Below are 12,737 nucleotides of genomic sequence, written 5' to 3'. Positions count from 1 at the left end.
TTGGGAAGCGAACGGAGCAGAGTTTCCTTCCGAGAAAGTCGTATCGTGCTCCGAACTGTGTGTGATCTTGTGTGGGCGTCTGCAGTACGTGGGTTGGGTGCGTTTACAGTTTAGTGATCTTACACCACTATGGGTTTTTTTTTTCCCTTTAGGTCATTTTTCTTCATGGATTGGGAGATACCGGGTGTGTATTCGGATCTATTACATACTTATAGCTTCAAATGTAAGGCTGCATGTTTTAAAAATGTGAGCAGTTAAAAGCTACTTAAGCTTCTTATTTTGCCTTTAATTGACTGCAGTGGCTACCAGCAGACGAAACTTCATGTATGCTGGAGTGATAGTGACAACTATTTATTCAAAGTATTCCAGCATAAGTCCTCAAAGGCTTTTTCTTTTCAATCACTTAGCTAATTTGATCTGAATGTGATCCCTCTTTTGTTCTTGAGTCAAACTTGGTGGAAAAAGAAGGCTGTGGGTTCCTGATCTTTCGCCTTCCTCAGAGTGGGTTCCTGGTTATTCCTGTGCTTGTCTAAATTTAGAGTTCTCTTTTTTTTTTGTTTGTTTTCCTTCCCCGGACTTGTGGATTGATGGTTTACTAGTAGGTGCAATTGGAACATCGTTTCTTCTTCAGTACGGCACGCTTACATTAAAATCCAGGTTTACTTGATTTATCTAAGAGAATTCCTAAGTAGTCACCTAAGGTCTACAGATGTCTCTATCTGAAGAATGGTCTTCAGACTCCCCCCCGCAACAAGCTGTGAAATACCCTTTTTGCCTTCATCCTGTTATTTCCACATTTGAGTAGAAATGGAAAGAGTAGGGAATTTCTGGGAGTCATTCTAGGTGTGGTGTAATGTTTCCATTTGAAGCTTGTGTGTGCCAAGATGCAAACATACATTCATTAAAGCCATTGAAGTAACAGGTTAGGAGTGTGTTGAAACCTTTTCTTGGTAGAAGACTTTAAAGGAATTGGCACTTAGATACTGAAAATAAGTAGCATGAATGCTTTGTCTGTTGTGCTCCCTTACCGGCAAAATTACATAGTATTTTTTTAAGAATTCGGGTTTTTGTTACCTGGAACTTTGATGTTGCCTCTAGGTTGAAACTTGCAATGTTTAAGACATAAACTTTTTCTGAACTAAAAAAAATAAGTCAGCTGTCAGAATTGAAACTTGTGTAACCTGGACACTTAATAAGTTAAAAAGAGTCCAGTCCATGCACTTGGAAGTATTCTACAAGCGGAGATGTTCGCTTTCATTTGTTGTGCTGACACACCACCTTGTTTGCATTATCCTGCTTCCTTTCTGCTGGTAGGACGCAGCTGAGGCAGCAGTGCTTCCTGCATCTTGGCACCAAATGTTCAGCAAATGATTGCAGAGTCTTTTGAGTCTTTGGAATTTGAGTCCTTGCAAATTGGGTTGATGTTAGTTTCGGCAAGGAGAAAAAAACACAGAGATTTGCTCTTTAACATAAATTGTATTCTTTAGACAAGTATCATATTGCCGTTTTGGTGACAAAGCTAATGTGCGGTCTCAAGCTTGCAAATGAACTGAGCCAACTGGAATATATATGTTAAGAAGTCCTAACACCTTTGTGGAAATATGGTGAATTAGCTGTATTTGTTCCTCTAGTCCACTGTAGATCAGATGAGCTAAAACTGCCTTTGACGTACTGCCATTTTTTTTTTCCAAAAAGGCAGTAGTGACCCAAAAAAGAATTGTCTGAAGAGAACAATTAACAATTTTGTAAATTCCCACAGTTTAAACTGACCTGTTCTACTTCACATGAATTTTTAAATTGCTCACTTCAGTTTACCAACTGTGTTTTTCTTACTCGAGAAGTGTCTACCAGAGGTTATGTTCTTTTTCTCTCTTAGCTCCTATATAAATGGCACTTAACGATTGGTACATACTTGTCAAAATCTGAACAAAAGGTACAATACAGAGGTTTGTTCTAAAGAGTCTGAATAAATGCGTATATGATGTTGCTTTCCAAATTTGTCAAATTAATCTTTATAGTTGGCTAAAAATAAATCCCCAAATTCTTACCTAATTAGTTTTTCTCAGTTGTATTTCTCCCTTAGATTCTTATTTGGTCTTCTGTGAAACTGCAAATACTATGCAAGTAATATCACCCACAATTTGTTAATGGTATATATAAAAGTATTTGTAGGTGTTAGACTGAGATACACAACCAGTGTTTCAAATGTCTGTGCTGTCTGTGTGTTTGAAACATCTTTCATTTCAGGTAGCATACATTCACTTTGCAAGGTGATCTTAAAACTAAACCAACCTGTGCTTTTATGGCTTGTCTGCTGTTGCTCTGATTGGTTCAGCTGTGTCACTGATGAATTTGTTAGCTTTTTTCTGCTTAGAATCAACTTTCCAGTGTCTAGTTTAGTGGGTGTGTTAGGAATACTGAATAATGAGAAGAACCAGGAAATACAGGTAGTATTGAGTGTTCTGGAAAGCTAAGTGCAGGCACAGGCAGTGGTTCTGCACAGGTCAGATTTGGGTCCAGCTCATTTCATGTCTAGATGAGCCCTGGAGTGAGTCTTTGGGACCTGTTTACTTAAATTATGCTTTCCAGTTTTCTGGTTTGTAGGAAGTTTGACAACTCATCTGCTGTGCAGATCTCCCAGTGTTCCGTGCATTCGTACAGCACATGCTTGAGATTAAAAGACTACCTGCAATCTGAACAACTCGCGGCTGCCTGAATCTGGGAGCATTTAAGCTGAGCCGAAGTGAATAGGTCTGATTGATTAGGTTGGCTTCATGTGGCGTTAGCTTAGATGTCAGTTCACTATGCCACATAAAGAAATTCGGTTCAGAAAAAACAAAGTTGGCTGTGAAAGAAGCTGCCTTAACTCTACAGGAACAGCAAAACAGCTTCTGGGCTAGAGCTGCCTGGAAGCAGGATACCTGTGTTCATACGCTGTAGCACGCAAGTTAATAAACCCAGCCAGATACAGAGCAGGCTTTGCCCAGAGCCCAAGTGGTATTTCTGCAGCTGTGCCACAACTGTGATAGTCAAATTAGATAAAGTGTCCCTGGCTGTAGGTATGCATCAAATATTCAGAGGCAGAGCTAACCTTTTAAGTGTAGTACCATATTCATAGCATACTGCAGTTGATGTAAAAATTTTCTAGAAATGTGTTTATATTGATCTAATTCAGCATAGTTCATACTTGCTCTGTGCTGTTGCACCAACATCAAAATAAGGGCTAAGCCAAAACATAAATGTGATTTAATGTATTTTTTTGTTAACAGGCATGGATGGTCAGAAGCGCTTGCAGGTATCAAAAGCCCCCATGTAAAATACATTTGCCCACATGCGTAAGTTTGCAACTTTTCTTGTTTTACATTTTTCTGTAGAGTTACTTAAGACACTTGCACAGATGATGAAGTCAAATGGGATTTAGATGTCTCTGCATTCTGTTTTTATAAAAAAAAACCCACTCCAAAGTAATGTTGATGCTATTAAATAATTTGTTATTTTTAAGAACTGCTGTGTGATTTACTTTATGTCAAAACTGCATTTTTATTCATATTTTGCTTTTGTTAATAATTCAGGCTGAAAACATACTTGGAAAGTTTTATGTGCAAGGTTAGATTGTTTTGTTTTATGTTGTCACTGGATTGAGGAGTTTGTTGCTTTTCCTCCCCCCAACACTCATTTGTTAAAAGCCAGCCTTAACAAGGAATAATTTTTGTATTTTACTGACCATTAAGTATACTTTGTATTAGGTACATGTACTTCTTAAACTCAAGTGCATGTATAATAGATGAAATTTCCCTGTTACGTGCAGCAAGTTTCAAAGATTCACAGGATATTCACATTTTCAGCAAATAATGCAGTTTGGGCTGTCTTTGTGCAATTTGAGAACTAAAATACTTTGAGCAGGGTCGGGAGTCAGTAAATGAAGCATTAAGACCTATCTAGTATTTGCTTAATGATAGAAAAACTAATTAAGTATAGTCTTAATTTATTTTAACACACATTTATTTTAACACTGCAGCAGTCTTGGGAGATGCAGAACAGGGATGATAGGGAGATAAGTAAGCAATGTTTTGGTGTATTACTGATTATGGGGCTGTGAGTTATTTGTGTATTTTACCACATGGCCACGCTTTGCTGAGCCCTTCAAAAAGAGTTTAGCAATATCTGCTGTTCTTTTTGCTTGCCCTTTGTCTTCTTTCAGTCTTTCCCCACAGAACTTACGTTCCTCGACTTCAGTAGATTAAAACTGTAGCCAGACTTGATCCATGGCATGGACCATGGAAGTTGTCTTGGTATGTCCGAAAAGATGCCATACAGCAGCATAAGGGTGGGAGTGAGTCCTGCAGTGCAGGCAGGCACGGCTTAAGCAGGTTCTGCTGCTGCGAGAAGTACGTGGGGCCAGACTCGTATCTGCCACTATGCTGCGTTTGGCTGCTTCCTTAGGTTTGCTGATGCTGCTTTGTGAGGTGCCTTCATCCACTTGAGCATGTGTATGGAACTGTGGGAAAAGTAACTGTTACTTAGAAATAACTGAGGTACATGTGTGTGAGAGAGGTATATATGTATCTCATATGTATATGTACATGTGCGCGCACACACGTATATTTATATAAAGCAGACCATTAATGTTTTGCTTGCTCTCCTTAGAGAGCGTGGTAATTCAGCTCTGGATATTAAATGTGTTTGGGCTGGCAGGTTTCCAGAGAGATTTCTTGAAGAGATGCTACAAAGTAGCTAATGTTAATTATGGTTTAAAAGTAAGACAGAATTGGAGATAGGTAATTTCATGACATAGCTGCATCTGCATTATTAAATTTCAGTATGTATCTTATGTCAGTGTTGTTCATTCTCATTTCTAGGCCAGTTATGCCAGTTTCTTTGAACATGAACATGGCTATGCCATCATGGTAAGTATTCATTCAATTGCAGACGATTCTAATCAAAAGATACCTAGGAGTTTGAACTCGTTCTTAATTAAAAATCATGAACAACCTGAATGGCTAGTTTTAATCAGATGTAAGTATAAAAAGCTTTTTGCTTTACTTCTGTTCTTACAAAAGGACTCTCACGAGTACGCTTTAATTCCTTGTGTATCTATGGTAATGGTTATTTCTCAGGACTCATCTGTATGTCTTCAAATAAAAAACCCCACTTTATTTTGCAAGTATAGACTGTAGTCTGTATTGTGTGTGAATTCATAGGCATCAGTAGTAGAGACTTGCAGTGGAAACATTATTACTACTAATGAGTAATATTTGGTGGGTCAGTAGGGTATCTAGAAACTATTCTTTAGAACATGCATTCTGAATAGAAAGCAAGAAAAATATGGTAGATTTCAATGGTCTTAAACCAGTCCTCTTAATTTTTATTCTCAAGTAACTTGTTTGTTTTTCCTATATTTCTTCAAACAGTATTTTAATTTTGTACAGGTAACTGATAAATTGAAATCCCTGCTGGTATTTTTGGAGCAAATACCAGAACTGAGGTGCTTAATCTGTATTAAATTACAGAAGATAGCAAAACTCAGAAAAGCTATGTTCACTAGATCTAGCCTTTTAGCCACATTCATGGATTGTCCACTATTTTTTGTAAACTATGGGTAGTTGGTACTGATGTGTCAGCTAACGTTTTTACCCAGAAAATATCCCAGTTTTATTACTTGTATTTTAAGGAATTGGAATGCATGCTCTAATGAGTAATTCTCTTGCTGGTATTTTTGTAAGGTTCGATATCATTGGACTTTCTCCAGATTCACAGGAAGATGAAGTTGGGATCAAGCAGGCAGCAGAGAATGGTATGCTTAGGAATACTTTTTATGGCTTGAGAGTACTTCCATGTATTCTTAAAAATTAATTATCAGTCTGAAACAGATTTTCCAAAGACAAAATTGTTAGGGAAAGTAATATGTATATATTGTACTATTACTGATCAAAGTTTAGCTAAGTCCATAGTTTGTTTTGTGTTTTGTTTTTTTAGACTTCATGAGTAGGTAGAGTGATTCACCAGTACAAACACTTCATACTCTCAAATATGAAATGTACCTGGGAACCAGTGTACTTTTTTTTTTTTTTTTGTAAGGAGTTTCTGGGTACCACAGCAGGTTAGAGCTGTACGAGCATCCATTTGTGATGCTAGATAGTTAGAAGAGGATACCATCTTCCTGGCAGTGGGGCTTTTGCAAGACTTACTTGCATGTTTTGCTCTTTGGAGATGGTACAGTGGCACTGAAATTTCTGATCATGCTCTAGATCTTTTGGTAATTTTTAATATATAGCAGACTAGATTTTCCTTTCACTAGCTTTTGGTTGATGTCAGGGAGAAGGTCTCTTTCCTCATCTAGACTTTCTACAGAATGGAGTGTTTTTTAACTACTGTCCTTTATTTATGTTTCAGTTAAAGCACTGATAGATCAAGAAGTAAAAAATGGAATTCCTTCTCATAGAATTATTCTGGGAGGCTTTTCTCAGGTAAGGTATGGTTGGAAGGAACTGTGTCTTTTTCTAAGCAAGTAACCTAGCTTTCCTAGTGTGGGAAATCCAGACACTTGAAAAGAGCTGATGTTAGGTGCTTCTAAAATTTTAAGGTGTCACTTTGCCTTAACAAGTGAAGTTTTTTTAGTTTTATGCAAATAATTATCATTCACTGGAAAATGAACATGCATGTGGAAAAAAGGTGCTAAAATTAATAGTCTCTTTAAAATCTTTATGCACGTAACTTACGTAGCTTTGCTTGAAAATCTTGCTAGTATTTATAATAAACTTTTAATTTGGTAGATGTTTGATGGTCTGGATTTATTTGGGAAATTCTGCCCTTCATACTTGTAAAACATCTGTGGTAGGTAGGTTAATAGATTAATTGGTCCATACACAAACTGCCCAGTCGACATGCAAGTAAATAAAAATATTAAAGTAGTGATAATACTGTCATGAGTGATAGTGCTTTACTTCAAGCCTTTTTTTTTTTTTTTTCCCCCCTAGCTGTTAGTTATGGTAAACTTGCTGTTTTACTTCTGAATTGATCACATGGACTTGGCGGGGGGGCGCGCAAAATAAATATTATACGGGAATACTGGTTTTAGTGTTGGTTCTAAGGAAGAATAGATTGGAATAGAAAAAGACTTTTAAAGGAGAAACCAGCTATCTTGAAACAAGCATTAGAAGGAACATTACCATCACCATTCTAATACTTATCTCTCTTTATCTTAGGGAGGTGCGTTATCATTGTATACAGCTCTTACAACACAACAAAAATTAGCAGGTGTTGTAGCCCTCAGCTGTTGGCTTCCTCTACGGGCTTCTTTTCCTCAGGTATTTATGTTTCTTACCTAAGCTAATTTGTACTTGGGAATGAGTATATCTGAAGATGGTATATTTTGCAAGACTTAGTGGCCGTTATTACTACCAAATATTGACGTAATTTGATAACTCAGAACTTTTAAAAATAGGGTCCTGGAGTTTAGAGTTTGGCAAGTTGTAAAAATGAGGAAATAGTCAGTACCTATCTCTGCTTAAAATGACATTCCTAGGAAACTTAAAGGATACAGCAAATTTTCCTTGAAGATGAATTTTCTATTTGCCATTTGTTCCATCTGAAAGCCGCTATCTTATTAGAGATATATAAACAAAGTGTAATGTGTTTTACTTGGGCAGAAATCACGTTTTTCTGTTCTGAAATTAGTGCAAACATTTTATTAGCAGATTTTTGAACTTCGTGTGTTGTCAGGCGCAGAGCTTGCTTGTGTTTTTTTCCTTCAGGATTCAACTTATTTGTCATGCCACAGGGCATAGTGCTGTGGGGTTATTTTATCTTGAAGATGTTAGCCTTACCTCCACTTACTGTGTCTTTCTTCTCTTCTCCCCTCTAATTCCACCCCTAACAGGGCCCTATCAGTGGTGTCAACAAGGAGATTGCTGTTCTTCAGTGCCATGGGGACTGTGACCCGTTGGTTCCTCTAATGTTCGGTTCTCTCACTGTTGAGAAGCTAAAGAGTATGATAAATCCAGCCAACGTAACCTTCAGGACTTACTCTGGCATGATGCATAGCTCATGTATTGAGGTAATTTTCTTAATACACAATGTTTTACCCGTGTATGATTAATTTTTTTCCCCCAAACCAAGTATGTATTGGGGAGGGTGTGTTAAGGGTTTTGGTTTTTTTTTTTAATAACAAGTGCTTGATGCTCCTGACTTATTTATTAACTGAATGCCTGGCTGAAAAAGCATCCAAGGCAAAAGTTTATATGACTAGCGGGAACTTGCTCATAAGATTGCATTTTTGGGACTAGGCTAGTTGGTCCATAAAATACTCTTTATTTTATTATTTGCTTTACTAAAAAAAAAAAAAAACCTCTGAATTGGAAGGCAGATCCCTGCAGCAGAAATCCAACGTGGTATTTTGGAGAGAAGAATCTTGTCAGTTCTATGGAGGGAGGCATCGAAGGAGTGGAGAGGGGAGTGTTGACGCTATGGAAGAGGCAGCCTCAGAATCTATATTTATGGTTACGGCTCAGCAGGCAGCTGAGCTGATGTAACAGCTTATTGCTGCCAGAAAGGGGTGGACTAGTTCCTTCTGCTTATGACCTTGTGGCCCTCTCTTCCTTCTTGCACGAGCTCTGGAGCTAATCAAAAACTTCTTTGAACCATTTGAACTTGCTAAAATGGCAAAAGCTGCTGGCTTCAGTTTTTGCAGCTGTAGTGAGTTGAAGCATCAGAACTCACACAAAGTAAATGGTAGGAGGAAGAAACAGAAGAGGAGGCAAGGAACAAGTCTGCCATTTGTCAGCAGTAGTAACTTTGTTAATTTGGATTGCTGCACCTTGTGGGAACTGCACCCTTGGATGACTTCTTTGGGACATTTACACAGCTGTATTCTGTTTAGGCAGTAATAGCACTGACTTGTCACACATATATGAATAATGTGCTCTTTCTTACAGTATTGACTTGTAATTTAATTAATTTTTTAAATTTTTTAACATGGATTGGTTTCCCAGTCTAGTTCACTGTATTGCTTTTCCTTAAGGAAGGAAGCACCATGAAGGTGAAACTGAATGGTTTAGGAGGAGGAGCTGCTGGATTTTTCACACTGCTGCTAATTTGCAAAAGTTTAAAGTATACATGAAGCTAAAGCCTTAGCAACATTCAAATCCTATCCATGCTCAGCCTGATGCTGTTCAGATCACTTGATGATTAATATGTAGCTTGCCAGCTCAGCTTCATGGAGAGAAAAAGAAAGTAGTTTCTGCTCTTTTTCTTGTATACCTGAGTGCATAGTGCCTTGAAGAGTTACCAGCCTTGACTTTTGTGCGAAGTGGTATGTTTTTATCAAGTAACTAATTACTCATTTGTAGCCCAGCTGCTCATTAGAACTGAAATGTTGAAACATGATTTAGTGTAGCTGGATATATTATAGTAGGGTACTTCAACTAATACATACTTTTATCTTTAAACAGGAAATGATGGATGTAAAACAGTTCATAGACAAACATCTACCTCCCGTAGACTGAAATGATATGTGAGAACCCTTCTATATAAATACACCAGCATCAACTGTGGTAGAGTGTTAATCTTTTCAAATGCCTGATAGGAAGCATTACTTCTATACCGGCAGTGTTACTACTGTGTTGCAAATTTATACTTAGGATGAGGATTAAATAATACACATGCAAGAAATTATAATCTTTTTAGTATTAATTGTCCACTGGTGGGACTATATGAATGAGGCAGCTAGGTAACAATGACAGAATGTAACCTAAGTGTACTGTTTAAGAAGTCTGATTTTTTTCTTTTTGATTGCAGAATTTTAAACTATTTGTACAAGTCATTAAAAAAAGTGAGCAACATAAATGTGACCAGTTTAGTTACACTTGAGACATGATTTGTTCTTACTACTCCTTGAAAACATATTAAAACATTTCCTTTATGTAATGAATGCATAAAGTACACAAAATGTAACATAGTGGGCATATGATGGTAAAATAAATGTTACGAAGGACAAAGCTTTAAATATTAAATGTTGTTACTCCAGATAAGGAGGGTTGTTCGTCTAGACTGGCTAGAAGTCAGCAAAGGTATTTTCTATTTTTAAACCTCTCAATTTTTAACTGTTTTCGTATAGGTAGATGCTGTGGACATTCTAAAGGGACACATTGCTTGTTAAACTGTCATTTGTCGCTTATTTGTTGTCTTTTTTTTTTTTTATTATGTCTTTTTTTTTTTTATTACTACAAAGTCATGTCAAATGCTGACTTGGAACAGAATTCTGAAGAAGTGCATAGGATTAATTTGAGTTTCATTTTAAAATTCCTGTTTTCGTCCTGAATATTCATCTTGTGTTTTAGTCTTCATAGCTTTCATTTGTGTAGAAATGTTGTTGATATATTTTACATGAGCAATTCCAGCATATAGTTTAGATTTTTCTGTCTGCTGTGGAGTAACTAACTGAAAACAATGCAGCTGTGCAGTTTTGTATATTGTTGAAGACTCATCTGTAATGCAGGCATTGACTAATTTGAATTCTTTTAAAAAGGAAATATAAGTGCAATTGGGATATAGCTTAAACTTTAAATTGATACCATCTAATACTTTCTTTCATTGCATGTTGAGACTGGAGTGTTTTTTCTGAAAAAGGACAAAGAATTTTATTTTCAAATACATCATTCTACATTTCTCTGGATCAGTATAGCCTAGGAATATCAAAACCTACTATGGGAAAAAAGTAAATCTACAAGATACAGAATGTCTCTTCTGAAAGAAGCTTAACATTGTAGAATGCATTGGGTTACAGAAATCGATACATGCTCAACAGCTTTTTGCAGTTAAAAGCCATAATTTACTTCTGGAAACAGCTGTTCTCTTGTAGAGTTCAGAGGCTGCCACCACACTTAGGAATGTTTAAAAAATACACTACAGTTTTTGCTATGTAATATGCTGCGTAACAATGTTCTATACTATAATATGTGTGCAAGCAAAGAATATTCCTACTTTGGATGCATCTCTGCTGTCAGCGCTGTGCTTCATACCTGCATCTAAGGTACTTTTCCCTCTCCCAGTTTAATCAAGTGGTCCTCTTACAGTGTATGTGGATTTACGTGAGAGGCATCTGCCAGTACAAATGCATGAATGGGGAATTACATCTTTATATCCCTTCTTTAACACAGCTGCTGCCAGAAATCTGTCTTGTTCACCTAGTGCGAGTTCTCAGTTTTCAGCACTTTTCTTCATATATATTGCACTTCATGTTTTGGAAGCTGTTACTCCTTTCTAATCCAGTTGCTCTGGATTATTAAACATCTCTTAGGATATAAAACTGAGAAAGCATTTTTTTTTCCTAAATGGTATTGAAACACTTTTAGATATTCCACTTGTGTGTTTGAAGTTTAATTAGTCTTTTCCTTCAGTCACTCTGTTCTATTTATCTGCCAATTTGTCTTTCAGTTAATTTAGTTCACAGAAGAAACCATAATATTCTTATTGTAGTTGTGCCAAAGTTCTGTGGAGAAAACAATATGTCCTAGCTTGGAGTCATTCCCAAATTGCATTAGCTAATTTTGTAGTCATGCTGAATTGCAAACTTGGTAAGCAAACTATGTTATTTCTCCTATTTTTTAGATTTATCCTCATTCCCCTGTTGTCTAAATAGTTCCCCGAATATTGGCATATTTCCAAAGTTCTGCACAAGCTTCTGATTTTTCCTTTATTATTTTCTCGTCCTGTTTGTAAATTATTTGATAATGCTGTTCAGCTGTTTTGTTCAACTTCTAATTGACTGTGTGCTTATTTCACATATTCTTTCTTCTGTTAGAAATATTTTTTAAACTCATTCTAAGATACTAAAATGAGATCAGTCGTAGCTTTATTCTTTGTTAGATTCATAACACTTTCTTCAGTTTGGTGAACTGTGTTCACAGCTTGTGGTTAGTTTCTAGTACTTCCTCATTTTAATCCAAGTCAGCTTCAACTGTCCTCTCCATGATGCTTGCAGATGTTTTTCTAGAAATGCTTTATGTGCTAACTTTGTTCAAATACTTAGCTATCACAACAAGATTTTTTTTATACTGTTGTTTTGCTGCTTGCTTTATCTACAAAGAGCTGTGTTACCAAAGTAAATGTAAGTAAATTCTGAATTTCTGAACTTGAGGGAGAGAATTCTTCCTCAAATAATTTTTTTTTTTGCAGGGGTATAGGAGTATGTGGTAGTTGGGGGTTGTTAAAGAGCCCAGAAGCTAGAGGAAACTTCAAGGATATATTTGAAGCCTATCCTGTCTCTTGCCATATTACAGTGTGTATCTTGAGCTCCTGTCTTTTATAACTTCCCAGCTAGTTGGAAAGCTGTGTGTATGATCTTATAGCTGAACTGCTTCACTACTTGAAGTGATTTGGTGCTGGGATTGTTGTCATGATTGCATGTATTTTTTAGGCTGAATGATAGCTCAGTCTGGTGTGGGGGTTTTCATAATATTCTATTAAAACGGAGAAGTTGGTCTGTCAGTGTTTTAAATGTGGATGTCCTAGCCTCATAAACTACAATTTGAAACTGTCCAATAATGAAGGGTTGGGGTTTTTTTTTTTTTTTTTGTAATGGTAGACTTTCCCCAAAAGGGGATTGATGTCTGTCAAGCCTGCAACAGCATTGATATGAAAATAGCTCGCTTGCAGATAAGTTGTTTCAGTGGGTCTCTAACTCCCTAATGCATTTTTAATTTCAAAATGCTACTTAAATTTGATGCAGTTTTGTGCAG

General features: G+C 36.7%; 1 protein-coding gene across 3 annotated transcripts; it reads left to right on the top strand.

Moving 5' to 3' along the window:
* The first annotated feature begins 158 nt into the window (after window positions 1-158).
* On the top strand, window positions 159-9,894 carry LYPLA1 (lysophospholipase I). 3 transcript variants are annotated; one of them, XM_010283958.1, is made up of 8 exons: window positions 159-184; window positions 3,270-3,335; window positions 4,860-4,907; window positions 5,724-5,794; window positions 6,394-6,467; window positions 7,206-7,307; window positions 7,880-8,056; window positions 9,450-9,894. In XM_010283958.1, the coding sequence occupies exons 3-8, from the start codon at window positions 4,867-4,869 to the stop codon at window positions 9,501-9,503; spliced, it is 519 nt and encodes a 172-aa protein (XP_010282260.1). In that variant the 5' UTR covers window positions 159-184; window positions 3,270-3,335; window positions 4,860-4,866; the 3' UTR covers window positions 9,504-9,894. The 3 variants fall into 3 exon arrangements, with proteins under 3 accessions (XP_010282260.1, XP_010282261.1, XP_010282259.1); XM_010283959.1 differs by having other exon boundaries at window positions 7,206-7,315; window positions 7,891-8,056; XM_010283957.1 differs by lacking the exon at window positions 159-184 and having other exon boundaries at window positions 3,276-3,295.
* The last annotated feature ends 2,843 nt before the right edge of the window (window positions 9,895-12,737 follow it).

This window comes from Phaethon lepturus, unplaced genomic scaffold (assembly GCF_000687285.1).
Source record: "Phaethon lepturus isolate BGI_N335 unplaced genomic scaffold, ASM68728v1 scaffold3343, whole genome shotgun sequence".
NCBI lineage: Eukaryota > Metazoa > Chordata > Aves > Phaethontiformes > Phaethontidae > Phaethon > Phaethon lepturus.
The sequence above is the reverse complement of the archived record's forward strand: the minus strand, read 5'-3'. Positions and strand labels throughout refer to the sequence as shown.

Bases quoted from the DNA above. Each gene is read 5' to 3' on its own strand.
- LYPLA1 (XM_010283957.1), top strand. From the start codon at position 3,276: ATGGTCAGAAGCGCTTGCAG. The intron at 5,795-6,393 runs GTATGCTTAGGA...TTTATGTTTCAG, and splicing joins CAAGCAGGCAGCAGAGAATG to TTAAAGCACTGATAGATCAA. The intron at 8,057-9,449 runs GTAATTTTCTTA...ATCTTTAAACAG, and splicing joins TGCATAGCTCATGTATTGAG to GAAATGATGGATGTAAAACA.